This window comes from Cryptomeria japonica, chromosome 6 (assembly GCF_030272615.1).
Source record: "Cryptomeria japonica chromosome 6, Sugi_1.0, whole genome shotgun sequence".
NCBI lineage: Eukaryota > Viridiplantae > Streptophyta > Pinopsida > Cupressales > Cupressaceae > Cryptomeria > Cryptomeria japonica.
The window spans coordinates 443,594,299-443,612,085 of NC_081410.1; the positions used below are offsets into that span (position 1 = coordinate 443,594,299).

Below are 17,787 nucleotides of genomic sequence, written 5' to 3' on the forward strand. Positions count from 1 at the left end.
TCCACATTACACAACTTACTGGAAATAGAAGCCCTACCAGGCTTGAGTAAAATGCAGCCATTCTGAATCCGTAAACCCTTAGCGTTGTGTGCAACGAGCAAAGAGGGAGGGGGAAAGCCCTACTCCCAACGAAGGAGAGTACCCAGAGATCGCTGGGGGGATAGCTTTGGGCATCACAAGCCCTGGCATCACTTCACACTACCTCCGCAAAGGAGGTTTGCACAACACCACCTACACCTGAACTAAAATCAGAGCCTTCACACAGGATGCCAACGCCATTGAAGTCGCCCTTCTCACAAACCGAACCGAAGAACTTAAAGGCCTTATCGTCAATGATAGCAAGAGGAGAGAAAAGGAGCGAAGGTGTGCACTACATTGCAAAGCAGAGATTAATATTATCATTTTTATTAGAATCTTTTATTATTGTAAATATGTATGAAATTTGTTATTGTCATCATTACACATTGTTCACAGGTTGTTTACAAGTACCTACCCTACTAATAGAGTGGGGGCTTTAGCCATGTTCACTACTGCTAACTGCTTTTCTTTGACAAATCTCAAAAGTACAGTTTCCAAATGATTTTTCTTTTAGAGCCTGCTTTCTTTGCAAATGCACGTAAGTGTTTTCCATAAAGTTCCCCTGAAAATAATCATTTTTATATTATCATCCATCTATTAGTGACAAAAGGTTTATTCTCAGATTAGTGTGCCATGATTTTGGCAGCCATACTATTAATACGCCCAAACTATGAACCTTTTACTCCACATCAAGTAAAACAAATAAAGATATGAACATAATTTTTCATTTTTGTTCAGTTTTTTATAATTTAATTTAATTTGTACACCAAAGGAAATCCCAACAATATACACATTAATAGTCCTACCCGTAAGCCACTAATTAGATAAGGTCCATTACAGCCACAACCAACAGAAAACAGCAATACAAGCATCCCAAACATAGTAATAAAACAACTCAAACTGAGGAAATTTTTATTTATAAACAATACCACTACAAAAGAACAATCTAATTAAAGCATTTATTAAATATTAAACTACCATCCATAATTAGTGGCCTGGTGCTAGAAACAAAATATCAGGGAGAATTCACATATTGGAGAGCCAGGGGCTAAGATCAACAGGGATTTTCCTATTTACACAGGAAAATAAAATACAATGACACCCATGTAAAATTAATTACTTGTCTTACAACTCGCTTGTCTAAAATCGATTCTCTCTTTAAAGATACAGCTGTATTCACCATACAGTGAATTCTTACAAAAGTTTTCACGGATCTAATCCTGTGTATAGTAAAAGATCTTTTACTTGTAAAAGAAAAAGGGGAAAAAAAACTGATAGTTTCATGCCCAAAAATGTTTCGGCATACAACCAAAAGCCTCTGAAATGCAAGTGCTCAGAAAACAGCTAATAACTGAACTGTTTTGCTGTGGCACTAACTCTTAATGTTTTATTGCCTGATATTGCTACAGGACAGTTTTCTTGGTCCTTTTTCTTGATAAAGATTGGTATAACAAAATACCTGACCAATCTTTTATTTGAAACAATATACTAATTCTCTAATTCAATTTTCATTAGGAATAAAAATGGTGGTGAATAGAAAATTACAAGATAAAGAATGGATTATACGTCATCAAACAGGGTTCACCCACTCTAAATAAATGGATGGCCAAACTATTATAAGTAACATAAAATTAAAATTTGGATTCGCCAATCTAATACCTGACTGATTTTTCATGCATTTACCTCAAATTGTAGTCCACCTTTTGTGAGCACTTCTGCAAAAACTCCAATGCATCTCTGGCTACACTTTTAACATCAACGGCACAGAACAAATTATCTTGGCCATTGATAATTGTTTTCTCCAGCATTATTTCAGAGTCAATCAAAAACTCTTTAGAAAATAACGTTTCCCAGTAATCCTCACAAGTACTCTGTAATTTAGGAGAAGATAACAATTCAGTAACTTTCTCAAAGGTTGCAACATTCCGGCCGGCTCCACAACCCATTGCTGTAGCACCACCAACAGCATTTGCTAAAGCAAGAGTGGTTATTAAAGGCATTGAATTTATATAGCCCATAACAATGGCAGATGCAAAGCTATCTCCGCATCCTACGGTGTCTGCAACATGAACCTGGAATACATTTGAATTAATTCCTATATTATTTTTATCAAACAATGTCAAAAAATTAAAGTAGACAACCAACGTCATATTCTTGAATCAACATAAAGACCTTGAATGCTGGTGCGTAGTGATAACCATTTGATGTGACCATCAATGATCCTCGAGATCCCAGTTTTATAATGACCCACTTAGTGTTGAGCCCACTTTGAAGTAAATCTTGGGCAGCCAAAACAGGGTTGGAAATTTCAGTCAAGGACTCAGCCTAGCAAAACATATGACATTGACTTCAGGAGCTGGAAATATTTTCCATGGTATATATATTAAATCAGTTTTTAACAAACATAATTGTGAAAGAATCTCTAACCTTGGAAACAAGAATGATACATACAAAAAGGCTGCTTGAAGGATTGAGAAAAAGACAAATTTTACAATTATAATATGAGAAAGTATTTTTCTATATTAAATTTATAGTTATCCAGATAGATATCACTGTCTCATAGATAGCAGCATTGAGGAATATTAGTTTGGTACCAGGTAACTATCACTTCCTAATAAGAATGTACCAACAGGCCTATTGAAAAAGGCTCAGAACAGTTGTGATGCATGTAAGAGCAATCTATCACAATTATCGAAAAACTATTGCATTCTTTTGGATGTAACAATAGACAACGAAAATGAGCTAACACATAACAAATGAGAAGGCAATAAATGCTAAAGAACAGCTAAACATCCCTTATTTTGCCATTTTTCATTTCATAAAAAGACAAAGAAAGAGAACAGCAGTGAGAAGGAGACAGGAACACTAAAACTACGTCATCTGAAGTAAATTTATTATCCATTATTCATTTGCACAAATCCTTTTGAATTTGTTTTTTATTTCTTTCAAAGTTTCAAACACTTTGTACTTTTTTTATTTTTTTTGTTTTATATTTGCACTTGCAGCTGTGTTTTCAAAAAGAAAAGAAAAATATAAGCAGCAATAAGAGTTATGGTAGTGAAGATGAAGAGGTTGGGATTCACCAAAGAAGCCAAAGAGGTCTAGGGATTATTTTAGGTGTGGAAGTGTTGCAACTACTGAGGGTTCAATAACCCATTATAATGCTTCTAGACTCCTAAACTCCTTTTGCAAAAGGCCCATTCGATTTGAGCAAAAAAAACAGATGCAATTTACAACAGGTGGTAGACAAAGACAACAAAAATTCAAGGGGGAGTAGAGTTTAATTATACCATTTATGCAACAAGAATATAGGGGCAGTTACTTGGTCTCGGGTTCGACTCTGAGGCCTAGATTCACCCGATGGATCTGGCTTACGGGCAGCTTGGTTCATCTCCAGGGACTAGTCTCGCGGCACTCTCGCCTCAGCTCGCCCCATAATGGGAAACCTGTGTCGCTGGGCTGAGTCGCAGGGATACCCTGGACTGTTGTTTGTAATTAGGGCTGGCGGATTCCAATTGCCTTGGGCAACATTGGAATCCGCCTAAGGGGGCCAGCCCCTTCTCCAACATATAGGGCCAGGCCCTATACCTCTCGGCTACTCCTAAAAGGTCCCCATGCTACAAACCCAACACGCCACCATGATAGGGCCGACCCTATCCACTTCGCACAAAAGGAATTAAATAAATTAAAAGATAAATTAAAAGGTTCATTTGCAAGGCAAGCTGACTTAATTAGAAGTATTGCCACTCCTATAAATAAGACATATACTTCACATAATATTCATCCATTCAGTTTTATGTATATGCAAAATACATCTGGAGGTAGCGAACTTCTTTAGAGGCAGCAGATCATAGCGAACTTCATTAAAAGGCGGCAGAGTACCAGTCAGATCACAGCGAACTTCATTAGAGTCAGCAGGTTATCATTAAAGACAGTGATCTCCATTGAAGGCTCAAGAAAACCCCATAAAAGGACTGCGAACTAGTTGAAAGGTGCAGCTAACCCTTGTTATGCACAGCAAGTCAGATTAGAAGGACTGTAAATCATGATTTCTGTCAGTAAGCTAGTTGTGTAGACTTCTATGTCATCTTCCTTGTGACTGCAACATCTATACTCCAGATAAGTGTGTAATTATCAATTGAATCTAAAACCATAATCAGATCTGAGGATCTTTTTTGGCTGGGTTTTTCCTCCTAGGAGGTTTTCCCAGGGTAACCTTGTCTTGTCTTTATGCATTCATTTCTTACTATGCTTAAATCTGGAAAACAATAAATCTAATTAATCTAGTTAGAAACAAATTCTGATTTTCTGAGTTTTATTTAATCTGAAAGTACTAAAACTAACATGGACTACCAAAAAAAAAATATAGGGGCAGTTACAGAAAAGTTTATAGTCATCTTTTATGGATAGGTGGACAGGGTAAAAGTTTGTGCAAAAATAACCTTGGATAAGAAAGCCGAGGTGACTTGGTTGTATGTGGAGAGTGAAGCAAGAAATAAGGCTGTATCAATAGACACCACGTAATTTAGTATGGCATTGCCTAGCCAAACCATGGAATGTTGAAACTTAAAGGGGAGAGGATTCTACCAAGAAAAAGGAAAGAGTTACTAGTGTTGAGGGAGGTTCATTATGCAATGACAAGCAGCATAGTAATTGATTGCCAATTTTTCCTTTGCCCATGCCATCTCATTTCATGTAACATTTCTCCCTATTCCAAACAAATGATACCACATAATTTAGTACGGCATTGCATAGCCAAACCATGGATATTGAAACTCAAAGGGGGGAGGGTTCTACCAAGAAAAAGGAAAGAGCTAAAAGGGTGTGTCATTGCCTAGCCAAACCATGGATGTCGAAACTCATAGGGGAGAGGGTTCTACCAAGAAAATGGAAAGAGCTACTAGTGTTGTCGGGATATTCATTATGCAATGACAAGCAGAATAGCAATCGATTGCCAATTTTTAATTTGCTTTTGCCATCTCATTTCATGTAACATGTCTCCCTATTTCAATCAAATGATCAAATATTCAATTTTTTGTCTATCCCTCATTTACCCCCAAGAGAACATAAGCTACACACTAGCCTCCTTGATAAAGAGTATTCTTGTTCGGACTTTGATGTGCTATTCACTTATAGAGAGTTATTGTTTGTTATGAAGAAATTTGAGTGCAAAAACCACAATAATGTTAGTACGCTTATGTAGTAAAATGTGGTGAGAGTTAAACTTTGCAGTTTGGTTTGGAGATGTCTTATACATTGTTGAAGCCATGTAGCAACTACATGAGGTCTGATAAAGTTACTGTTATTGCATCTTGTACATAACACATTGCTAGTGTATGTACAATGCTAAAGTATGTGAGGCATTACTGGAGTGCTTGCAGCAACAGAGATGTTTTGGGAGGTGCTATAGAATACCACAACACATGAAAGTATCGTCTCTGGTACTGCAAACCATGGGAATGGTCTTGGCATTATTGATAGGAAATATTTGGTCAACAATTAAATAGTTGGATCATTTGTGAGAGCATCTAGAATAATGAGTAGCTTGTTTGTTTTGAAATCCCTCATAGGAATTGTGTGGCAAGTATGGCATCACATGAAGTCCTAGTTAAGTAGCGTGATGGTTGACATTCAATAGGTGGTTGGAATGTGGATTCAATTGTGATTCCAAGAAATGACTCAATCTACATCTAGTCCACAACATGGAAGGAATAGATTGATGTTCAAATGATACTTGTGGTGAATATGCAATTGTGAAGTGCATGTAGAGGTTGTACAGTACAGCTCTACAACTTGGAGAAGGCAAAAATAGGAGATGAATTTGGATTTTGTATTTACAAATTAATATAATTGTTATTTTTCTTTTGTAGTTGGGTTTTTTTTTCCAAATGAATTTCCCAGGATAACTTTTGTGTTTCAAGTGTTTTGTGGATTGTGTATGAGTTTATTTTTTTCCATAATGTTTTTCTTATTGGATGCTAACACAGAAAATTTTAATCTCATCGCATAATATAAAGTTTTGGGGCAATCAAGTTACCATTATTTCTCAAAATTCTAATTTGAATTTGGTGATGGAGGACATCGGTCGCACTTGGCTAAGGACAAGCTACTATATTATCATGGATGGATGGACCAATATTAACATCAGCCACCCATCCATATCATAGTCACATGTGTTGTTGACTCTTTTTTTCTTACAGCTACTGATTATTCAAAGAAGTATAAGGATGCAAACTTCCAATTTCAGATTTAGGAGACCCTAGAGGAGGTTGGGGTCTCAAATGTTATTCAGGTAGGTGCTCACAGATTCAGCACATATATGTAAGTTGGCATGATGATGGAGGGTACTTAGAAGCACATTTTTTGGAGCCTTTGTTATGTTCATGCATTGAACAACACATTGAAACACATAGGGAGTGAAGAGTGATGACAAATATAAGAAATATACACATGCTCATTTGCAACCCTCACACCTCACTTACTCTTTAGTACTTTTTCAAGTAAAGGATTCCTCTAAGATGTGGAAACTAGATATGTCAGCTACTTTATTTTGTTGAAGAGGATGTTTAAGGTGCAAGAGCCTCTACAATTAATGATAGTTAATGCAAAGTGTGGTAGATGGGCAAGAGAATATATAAAATTTAAGGCTAAGTTGTCAGTTTGGGTTTGAGGACCAGGTACGCTGGTTTGGCATAATTTTGAAAATGGGTTTTGGGTTTGTTTGGGTTCATTTGTACAAAAACAATGTAAAAATCATATAAAAATAAATTTATGCAACCTAGAAGCATACCATAAGTATCATATAAACAATGAAATCACCATAAACTTGTAATCATAGCATCATGATCATACCATATGCTCTAGCTCTGACAAGATAGATCTAGCTCTTGGGGGAGAGAGAGATAGAGAGAGGTAGTGAGAGGAGATAGAGGAAGGTGATAGGGAGAGAGATAGGCCTACAGTTCAAGGCAAATAAAGTGAGTGAGATAGAGAGAGCAAGAGAATGTTGATAGGAGCCTGCTGATTACTGAAATTTGACTAAGTTTGAAAATTTATAAGATCTTCTAAAACCTAAAATTAGCATTATAACTCTTTGAGATTTGAAACCACTCTCAAACATCCTACTAATATATACATGAAATATAACTTAAAGTATAAGAACCTTTCTTATACTTAAATGTTATATTTCATATATATATTATGGCGAGTCTGTGCGAGTCTCGTTTCTATGGTATTAATGGTCACTTCTAGGGTTCCCATGGTGTTAAAAGTCAAACTAGATGCCAAAAAAGGTTTTAAAATTGCACATTTTTGTTTGGTTTTTGTGCCTGAGTATCTTGGTTCACCCGAGTTCCCCATGACGAACCAAGCACCAAAATGGTGCACCCCACTCGAACTCGCAAACGAACCAAACCTAGATCCCGCACCCCAAGGGATGAACCTTGCAATATAGACTTTAGGAAAAAGTGTGAAGCAAAAGAGCCTTGATGATGATTGGTGGTCTATAATGAGGTCAAAATTTATTTTATTATTAAATTATCAATTTATTAATGTTTGCAAATAGTGAATAATTTTCATTTTGTAATAGAATTCACTCTGATTTTTTTTTTTAACTTTTGTTTGCAAATACATTTGCTCCCTCTCACCTATTGTTCAAGTCATTAGATATGATAATACAAGCTCTCCTAGTCTTGAGAGATTTACAAGACATTTGACAACATGGTTGGATAGATTAAGAAAGAAATTTATAGCAAGAATCTTGATTAGGATTATATGAGGAGCATATAAAGCCCACTGTGATACAATGGTACAAATAAACACCCCCTTCATATGATGGCATGTTCTCTAAATCCCAAATGATATGCAACAAGGCTTGGAAAAGTATCTCATTCTATTGATGCATGAAGGTCCTAGAAAAAATGTATAGCAATGAGGAGTCAACCTTACTTCAAATGCAATGACTTACCTTTGTCAATCTTCAAGGTCCAACATTTTGTAAACCAAAAGGATGGTTAGATATGGTTGCATTAACTTAAATTGAACCTATTGGATGGTGGACATGGCATGGCAAGGAAGCAAACAAAGTTGAAGATGCTTTGCCACTTACCTCCTTTCCCGAGTTGCTAGTTCCTCTACTACAAAGAGAAATTGATCTCGCAATGGAAGAAGGCATGGTGGTCAACGCTGAAAAGCTTACCATGGTCTTACAAGAATTTCATATAAACACTCAACATCACATCTACTAATGTCGATCTGCAGTTTGATGATTTGTGCAACAAACTCTTACAGCAAAACAGATGGAAAAAGCAGTTTGGTAGCAACAGTGATTCCCTTAGTACGGTACAAACCTTTGTAGCCAACAACAAGGGCAAAGGCAAGTGATCTCAAAAGAAAGGTCAAGGACAAACTGAAGATACTTCAAAGAATCTGAAGAATATCACATGTAATTATTGTGGTAAACTTGGTCACATTAAGAAGCATTGCAAAAAGAGGTTAGTTGATCAAAAATACAAGAGACTTCACCAAAGGCTCATGTTGCAAAGCATTTTGAGCAAAAGGAACCAGCCTTGTATGCTTTTATGGCCAAATGACTAGCAGATCACTCCAAGTCTTCTGCGTGGTACATCGATTTTGGATCATCTAGACATTTTTCACACAAGGATTGATTCATTTAGTATATGGCTTGCTCAAAATCAGCGATCTTCGATGTTGACGAGGAGAATACAGTTGTCGGCAAAGGCAATGTTTAGATTTCATCTAGAGGGAAATCTCTTATCTTCCTCAATGTACATACCATGTTCTGGGAATGGAGCTCAATCTACTCTAAAGGAATCAGATCATTCACCACTATCCCAAGTTCAACATCATCTTCAGCACACACAAGTGCCATACTATTGATAAGGAATCCAAGAAAACCATTGCACTTGGCATAGAGGATAATGGCTAGTATTGGCTTGTTGACACTGGAGAGATTCAAGAGCATGCATTGGCTTCAAAGAATTCATCTGTTATCAGTACTCTTTGCATCAACGTTACAGGCAGCTCAACCTTTCGTATCTCTCTCAATCGACTCAAGAGAATATGGTTGTAAGTTTACTAGAGATCTAGCAGCTGATATAGGTTGTTTGCAAAACTTGCCAAGCAAGGAAGCAGCAAAATAGTCCATTTTCAGAAGGACAAGCTAGGAGAGCACAAAAGGTCATTCAATTGGTTCGTGCAGATGTATGTGGACCAATGGATACACCGGTCACTAGTGCCAAGTATTTTCTTTTGTTTGTAGATGATTACAATAGGAAAATGCAGGTGTTTTCCTAAAAGCAAAATCAAAAGTGTAACAAATCTCAAAAGTTCAAGTCATTAGTACAAAAAGCTTTTGGTTCTTCAATAAACATTCTTGGGTTAGATGATGGGGGTGAATTTGATTCCAATGAATTCACTGGCTTCTGTGCTAAACACAGCATCAAATGCTAATTCACAACACCTTATACATCTCAGCAAAATGGCTTAATTGAGAGGAGTCGTACAATTAAGGAGATGGCTCAGCGCATGTTGGAGAATCACAGTGTTCCCATGAAGTTTTGGGGTTGAGGTAGTTTACAATGCAATGTACCTTCTCAATAGGTCTCTAACACAACAAATGAAAGAGAAGACTCTAGAGGAAGAATGGTCTGGGAGGAAGCAAGAGTGAGCCATCTTAAGGTTTTCGATTATAACGTGTATGTCTAGATTCCAGATGCCAAAAGAACCAAAGTTGACTCCAAGAGTTAGTAGTTAATGCTCACAAAATACAATGACAATCATAAAGCCTACAAGTTAATTGATGTGGACACTGATCGTTTGACATTCAAAAAGAATATGGTGATTGATTGAAAAATTGGGGCTTTTCAGCTCTCATTTAACATCAAAAGTTTTGAAGATCAGACCTTGAAGGCTAAAGATTTAGGTGTCTAGCTTTCATTAGCTACACCTGAAGGGGGGGATATTGATGATTCTGAAAATGTGGAATCTCCCAAACCAGTACATGTGCATGTGCCTATACAAAAAGAGTTTCTTCATAAGCATCCGGATGTTGATCCGGATCAACATCCAAATGATACAGTACTGGACAACCCAAGTCATGATGACCACACTGATTTGGATGGAGGCAATTCTTCAAAGAGACCTAAATGGTGGCAAAAACTCATTGATGATCTAAGGGATAATGAGATGATTGAAGGCAAAGCAAACAGTACATAGTAATTTTTTGCACTTATGGATAACATTCAAAGTGTTTGTGAACCCCAAGATTTTCCTAAGGCAAATGTTAAACCTGAATGGGAATGGAAGTTGAACATCACAGCCTTATGAAGAATAGGACATGGGTTCGTTCAGATCTTCGACTAGAGAAGAATCCCATAGGCTGCAAATGGGTGTACAAACCTGATGGCACGCTTGACAAGCACAAAGCACAGTTGGAGGCTAAAGGATTCTCATAAAGACAAGGTATTGATTATGAGGAGACCTTTTCTCCTACAACAAAGATGAGCATCATCTGCTTGGTTCTAACTATGGCAGCTTAGTTTGGTTGGAAAGTCCATCAAAGGGACATGAAGAGTGCCATCCTCAACGGTGACTTAGAGGAAGAAGTGTCCATGCTTCAACCTCGAGGATTTCAAGTTGTGGGAAAAAAGCATCAAGTATGCCGACTACCAAAGGCTTTTTATGGCCTGAAACAAGAACCAAAGGCATGGTACATAAAGATTGACAGGTATTTGGATGGACAAGGGTTTCAAAGATTTCCCTAAATGTCAAAAGTGTAAGTGATGACATCATCCTTCTGGTCATATATATGGATGATATCATCATAGCAAATAGTGAGGTAAGTTTGAATGAGCAAATCGAATGGAATTTGAGCAAGGTTTTTGACATATCAAACCTAAGCCTCCTACATTATTGTTGAGGTGTAGAGGTTTGGCAGATAACTGGTGGTATTTTCATTTCTCGGTCTAAATATCACAAGTGTTTGCTAGACAAGTTTAGAATGACAAATTGCGAGATCTCATCTACACCTTTGGAGACCGGGTTGAAGCTTTCAGCCAAAATAGACTCCAAAGTTATCCATGAGTCAACATTTTGGCAACTAACAGGCAGCCTTATCTATCTTACCACCACTAGAATTGACTTGAGCTAAGTTGTAACTTACATTTCCAAATTCATGACAGAAACTAAGGCAGAACATTGGATTGCAGCAAAGAGGGTATGTGAAAGGTACACTCGACTTTTGCATTCTATATAGCAGAAGCAAAGATTATAGGCTAGTTGGGTTCTATTGATGGTGTTTTACGCACTATGCAACATAGAATAAAATACTAAGTATTCTATCCTCTCTTGAACAAAGACTCCCAAATGCTAAGCTGCATGATCAAGTGGGATGACTCCAAGGTTCTCGAATGTCAGGTCTTGATGTGCTCTGGATAGACTCAGTTGTATATGATGTGATATTACTAGGATCACAAGATGGACTTACATTGAATGCTCGAATGTTGCTAGAACGTGGGATTTCACTTGGTTTGAAAAAAAAAAAAGAAAAAAGATAAGGGTTGAGAAAGCTATTCTAATCCTAGGAATGTGAGAGCAATGGACATTCTTTGATGGAACTCAAACTAAGTCTTACTTCGACATGCAATGAACATCTCCACAAGGCTAGTGCGATCTTCTAAGGATAGCTTTATGATTTTCAAATCATCACCACAAGTATAGACACCATCAAGTTGATGCATATCAATGAAGAAGAGATAATTGAAGTTAAGCTTAGCTAAGGATCCAATTGACTATGCAAGGAACTTTACCATCGGCAAGGTGTTAGTAGTATGGATATAAGAATTTCACTATTGATCGTACACAAAGTCTTCCATTCATCTAAACAACATGAAAATCAAATGAGAAGTAGAGACCATGCAAATTGTTGAATCAACATATAGAATTCACCATATCTTCAATGAAGTTTACATGCTTCTTGCAACAATATCTTGGCAACAATATTTGCCTTCTCTTCCTACTCTGCTCTAATTATTTGCTACTCTACTACTTTCTTGAGCTCTATCTATTAACTTTACAAATGAAGTGGAGCCTTATATAGTGCTCTCGTTACAATTCAGTGGCTCGGATTGATTCACAATCAATGGCCAAGATTGAAAGATAGAAACCATATTGCAAAGCATTTAATGCTTGACCAATGATAAATTTACAATTGACGTGACATGTCCTTTGAAAATTTGACCAATAGATGGTGATGATAGGTACATCGAACTTTGTGCCCATGTGATAGTTATCTTCTTTTGATGAATGAGTTAGGTACATTGAATTTGGACACCTTATCTTGAAATGATGTGACTGGATAAGTGATGACTAGGCACCACCTCATCTTGTTTGATCTTCGTAACTCATCACAAGATGTAATTGAATGAACGAGACATATCTCTTGATACTCAACATGTCCAAGCTCTCGATGTGATGATGATTTTGCTCATGTTGATCTTCTAACTTTGATTAACTCTTCTGAAACTATCTCTTGTCTTGATCACTTGCATTCTTGAACCTTCATCTGACTATACTGACAATGATTCTTGGATTTCCGAAGGAAATTCAAGACTGAAAGTTTCCACTTTGAATGCTTGATGATAATTGTTATCGGCTGCCTTGATGTTGCATTAATCTTCATTGTGTCTGAAGTCTTCTTGTATTCCCCTTGAAGTGTATGACTCCTATTCTTGCCTTATAATGCTTTAATGATGATCCTATCAGCTGCTTTGTATGAGCTTGAGACTTGACGTGATGCAATGTCTTCCTCGGTCCTTGTCTTTGCTTAGGTGATGATCTTCTTGTTGTATATGAGCTGATAAACGTTCACCTTGGAGCTGATCCTTATCACATGTTGCAATTGAAGTGTGCTAACGTATCATCATGCTGATCATATTCTTTGTATCCGCTACCACCCTTGAAGTTATGATGAAATCTTCCATGCCTTGAAACCTTGACCTTCTTCACATTCCTTTGAATGCTCATTTCACTTGCATCAAACCAGGAACCAACAAATCTTGAATCAAAACATTGTAAAAAGTACTTAATCATGCTTTCTACTACCTTCTTTAAGTCTAAAAATGAATTTTCTGATCATGAAAACATCTAATTTTAAGTCTGATTTTATGTCTCAGGCCAGATTCTTCACCAACTTGGGTCTGATTTTGTGTAAATATCATGAAATGAGCTCTCATTTCACACCTGATTTATGTCTGATTTCCCACTTTTTATGCCTGATTTGATAAATTTCAGGTCTGGGACACGTCTGATCTGCATTGAATTCATGTAGCAAAGGAGGTGTTAATCCTTAGATCGCTGATTGTCTTTGCTTGTGACGAACCCTGTCATTGCCTTGGACACACTGTATCATTCCCTTAGACAGATCTTGTCATGTCTAGGACGCCTTATTCTAGCCCAGGATGGGTAGCTTTGGTCAAAGGACGAGATGATTCTAGCCTAGAACGGGTGGTGTTCTAGCTTGGAATGACTGGTGTTCTAGCCTAGAACGGGTGGTGTTCTAGCTTGGAACGAGAGGTGTTCTAGTCTAGAACGACTTGATAATGCAATTGTATAAATGTTCTAAGTCAAGAGATGAGATGGTTCTAGCCTAGAATGGATGGTGTTCTAGCTTGGAACGAATGATGTTCTAGCCTAGAACGGGTAGTGTTCTAGCCTAGAATGACAAACTCATTTTCATGCCTTAGCTGAAATTTTTATTTTCAAGGTGACTGAATTCGATGCCTTATCAATGACTTCGCCTTGGCCTAGACATAAATCGCTGTCAATAATAAATAGTTTCACTGTGATTGATGATCAATCCAGATTGCTCCTTGATTGAAATCGCCTAATCCGCTGTAGCATAGAAAGAATTGCTGTGATCTGCAATAAGTTTTGTGCAAAATCAATTTTCACTTGATCAAATGCAACTGAATAGACATGGTAACTCATCACAAAGCCGACATCTTTTAATGTTTGATGATCATCATTCAAAATAGAAATCAGCTTGGATCATATTTTAATATTTTGCAACTTGAAATTGAATGAAAGACTATTGCATTGTTGAAAGATCAAACTTAAAATAGCGCCTTAAATGCATTCCTTCGTTTTGATCAAATCGTTTTTACCAAATTAAATGCTTTGCACTAAAGCAGCACCCTTATCAAATGCCTTGTAATCAATTCTTGAGGCCGACTTGGTTGAATATATAAAATGTTTTTTAATTTCCTTTTCGCTGAGAGGTTTACATCATGATAGCCGACTTGATATTATTGCTTACTTGATGTCAGCATTTAGGCTTTTATTTGTATAGCCTAGTCAGCATTTACCCTCTCATTTGTATTGACTTTATCTTTTCAATTGCATCATGACTTCCGCATTTACCCCTTCACTTGCATTTTGGTATTTTGCTCTTCATTTGCACAATTTGTTTTGAGGTGGCTTTACGAGCTTCATTTGTATTAGCAGATCGGCTTCTCATCATTCATTTGTAGCGATTTGCTAGCTGGGTGGCATCAAGGGTTTCATTTGCAAATCAAGGTTTGTTTGATCATTTTTAATCGCTTAATTGCCCCTTAGGTGAATCGGCTTTATAGACTTCATTTGTATGAGTTGATTGGGTTGATCAACTTTTGATGATCTCCTTGAACCTTGGTAAGTCGGCATTTTTAGCTTGATTTGTATGAGCTCATTCATTCAATCAAACTTGATCGCCCTATTTCACCAATTCAAGCCAGTATTCATGTGTTCATGTGTACCTCTTCATTTTGTCAAATTCAAATCTGATGTTGGCAAATTCTGTAGGGCCACTCGCACAAGGTCATTTGGTGGAAAGACAATCTTAACTTTGCATGGACATAATCCTCATTTCCTAATCAGTCATTGGAGCTCCATTTGCACAAGGTGATTTGAAAGATTGAATTTTACTTGCCTTCACCTATCAAGACAAATCGGACTTTGAAGCTTTGCTTGCACAAGGTGAATTTGACTAAGTTTTGATTGGATTTTTTTTAAGTTGTGAAGTGCCACCAACATGCCTAATGTCCAATTCCTCCTCATGTCTTTCAGTTTATGCAATGAGCTTAGACATCTTAAGCTGCCGATTCTGATACTCTTTGTCTCACATCCTTGTGTTCCATTCCTCATTTGTTTACAATCGTACCTGCAGAGAGACATAATTTGAATTAAAACATCATGCACATTAATCATATCTCTGAGTGTGAAATAATAATTGGTCTGATTGTGGTCTAAACTCAGAAAAATTAATGCACCAAAAATTAGAAATTGCCTTTAACATCAAAAATCTTAAGAATACTTGATCGAATTCTTTGATTTTATTATTTTTTGCCTTTAAATCAAGGGTGAATGAGGTCTGATAAAGTTCCCAGAGATCTCATAAAGGCATTGGTCAGGGACCAGCCTACTTGAGTCTTCTTTCACACGACTTATCTCTTATAATTCACCTCTTGATGCTTGAAAATCTTCTCTCCTTTGAAGCAGATCAGTAATTAAAATCTTCTTTCAATGTGAATCCTGTTTGAGCAGATACGAGCTTGGAAGTTTGGATTAAATTTGAAGTGGAGTGCTCTATCTTCTCCATCCTAAAATTTTAGTGGGGCCCAAACATGCCATGGATGTGTAAAGGGGGGTAAAGGTGTAATAGTGAAGGGGATATCGTGGCTAGAAAGGATGATGGGATGTGGTAAAGAGATGCCACGGGTTAAGGTGGAAGGGATGTGGTGTAGAGTGAATGCTACGGTGGGGTAGGAGTTATGAAAAAGGAAGTTTGTGGAAGGTAATAAAGAAGGTGTCGGGAGATGGGAGTTATAAGGGATAAAGGATGGTAGGTTAGAGAGGGCTGTAGGGTGTGGGAAATGAAAGGGGAAAATAAGGATAGGTGTCGTGGGATATGGGAAGATAAAAGAGGTTGATGGTGGGTAGTGAAAGGATAGGTTAGGATGGAATGGGGTTTAGGGAAGAAAAGGGGGTTTAGGATATAAGGAGTGGGGGTGTTGGGGAATATAAGATAGGATGATGTGGGAGGTATAAGGGGTAACGAAGGGAGTTAGGATAGGATAGGAGTAGGGGAGTAGGGTGGTAAGAGAGTGTGGATAGTGGAAGGTGAAGTGGAAAGATAGGAAGGAAAGTTGGAAAGGGAAGTGATCGGACTTGGGCACCCACTAGCAGTGCTGGGAGAGGCAGGTTAGAAGCTTGATTGGGCAAAGGAAGTGTTGTGTTTGACTTCATCCTAAAGAGAGGGAGCTTTGTCCTAATTTCCTCCTGGCCACTCAAGAAACTACACATCTTCAAAGTGAAAGGCTAATAGCTAAAAGACTCAAAAACTAGCCTAGAAGCAAAAAAAAAGTGCAAGTCCCCATTTGCAATGGGGCGATGTGTGAAAACGTCACAAAGGGTTTATAGACTTAGATTGGGCAGGTTCAATTGATGACAAGAAGTCCACTTCTAGATATGTTTTCAGTTAGGTACACGTTAAGTCGCATGAACTAATCAGAAGCAACAAGTAGTAGCTTTTTCCTCGATAGAAGCAGAGTATCAAGGAACAATCAAAGCAACATGTGAGGTAGTATGGCTACAAAGGATGCTTTCAAACATACAAAAATCTCAAGCAGGGCCTTCACCCTTGTTTTGTGACAATCAAGGGGTGCTAAAACTGGCCAAGAATCCAATCTTCCACGAACATAGAAAACATGTGGAGCTTCATTGTCATTTCATATGACTTGTAGACGATGGATTGGTGATGTCGCAGTACATTCCAATCGAGGAACAGACTAAGACATTCTTACCAAGTCTTTGAGTCCCAACAAATCTGTAAATTTTGAGATAAGTTTGGTGTTGTCAACAAATTGACCATTAAAGAAGGATATTTGTAATGAACCTAGTTAGAGCCTAGGTTGGCAAGGTCATCCTTTTGCATTTTTTTTAATAATAAATAAAGTTTTGAATAAATTGAAATTAATAAATGTAATTATTAACATTTTATCCCTGGGGCCGACTTGCATTATATAAGGAAATATTATTAATATTTTTCCAAGAGTAGATGATTGTTTTTAATATTTGTTGGGCTGACCTGTTCTGACCAACACCTATATGAGGCAAACAGATTTTATTGAGATCATCACAAAATTATATTGCTTTAGGCACTATTTGCTCTTCTTGGGAAGAAACCCTCAGGTGGGACGACACCCCTAGCTGACTATCCTTTCTTTTGCACAACATTGAAGGGAAAAGTTGAGAGGCTCACAGACGAATGAACCTCAGGAGCATCAACAAAAAGGGACAGGAAGAATCAGAAAGATTAAATCGCTCAGATCCATCAGCAACTGCAACCATAGTGAATTCAAATCATGATCCATCCAACTAGTTGTAAGGGAATTGTTTATCAGACTTTGATATTCATACAATCTCTAATTTAAATGTAGATGGAGGGCAAAGTTAGATTATGTAGATAAAACTCCTATTTTCTGAAAGTACAATCATTCTCTATAACCGAAATAAATATTTGATGGCAAAATCATGAAATCTAAATTCATTAGTTTTAATTTTCTATTATTACATATTCGTAAACCAATTGTTTTTTTCGATTCATTTTGAGGCTCAGGATTATAGGAACTAGGTTTCTTTCAGTGGTATCAG

General features: G+C 37.2%; 1 protein-coding gene across 2 annotated transcripts in view; it reads right to left on the reverse strand.

Moving 5' to 3' along the window:
- Nucleotides 1-1,166: 1,166 nt before the first annotated feature.
- Nucleotides 1,167-17,787, reverse strand: part of LOC131037517 (uncharacterized) — a 114,179-nt gene continuing 97,558 nt past the window's right edge. For both annotated transcript variants that reach the window (XM_057969676.2, XM_059207399.1), the window contains exons 4-5: nucleotides 2,251-2,403; nucleotides 1,167-2,150 (exon numbers count right to left, since the gene is read on the reverse strand). In XM_057969676.2, the coding sequence (XP_057825659.2) occupies nucleotides 1,758-2,150; nucleotides 2,251-2,403 (546 nt within the window). In that variant the 3' untranslated portion in view covers nucleotides 1,167-1,757. The remainder of the gene's footprint in view (nucleotides 2,151-2,250; nucleotides 2,404-17,787) is intronic.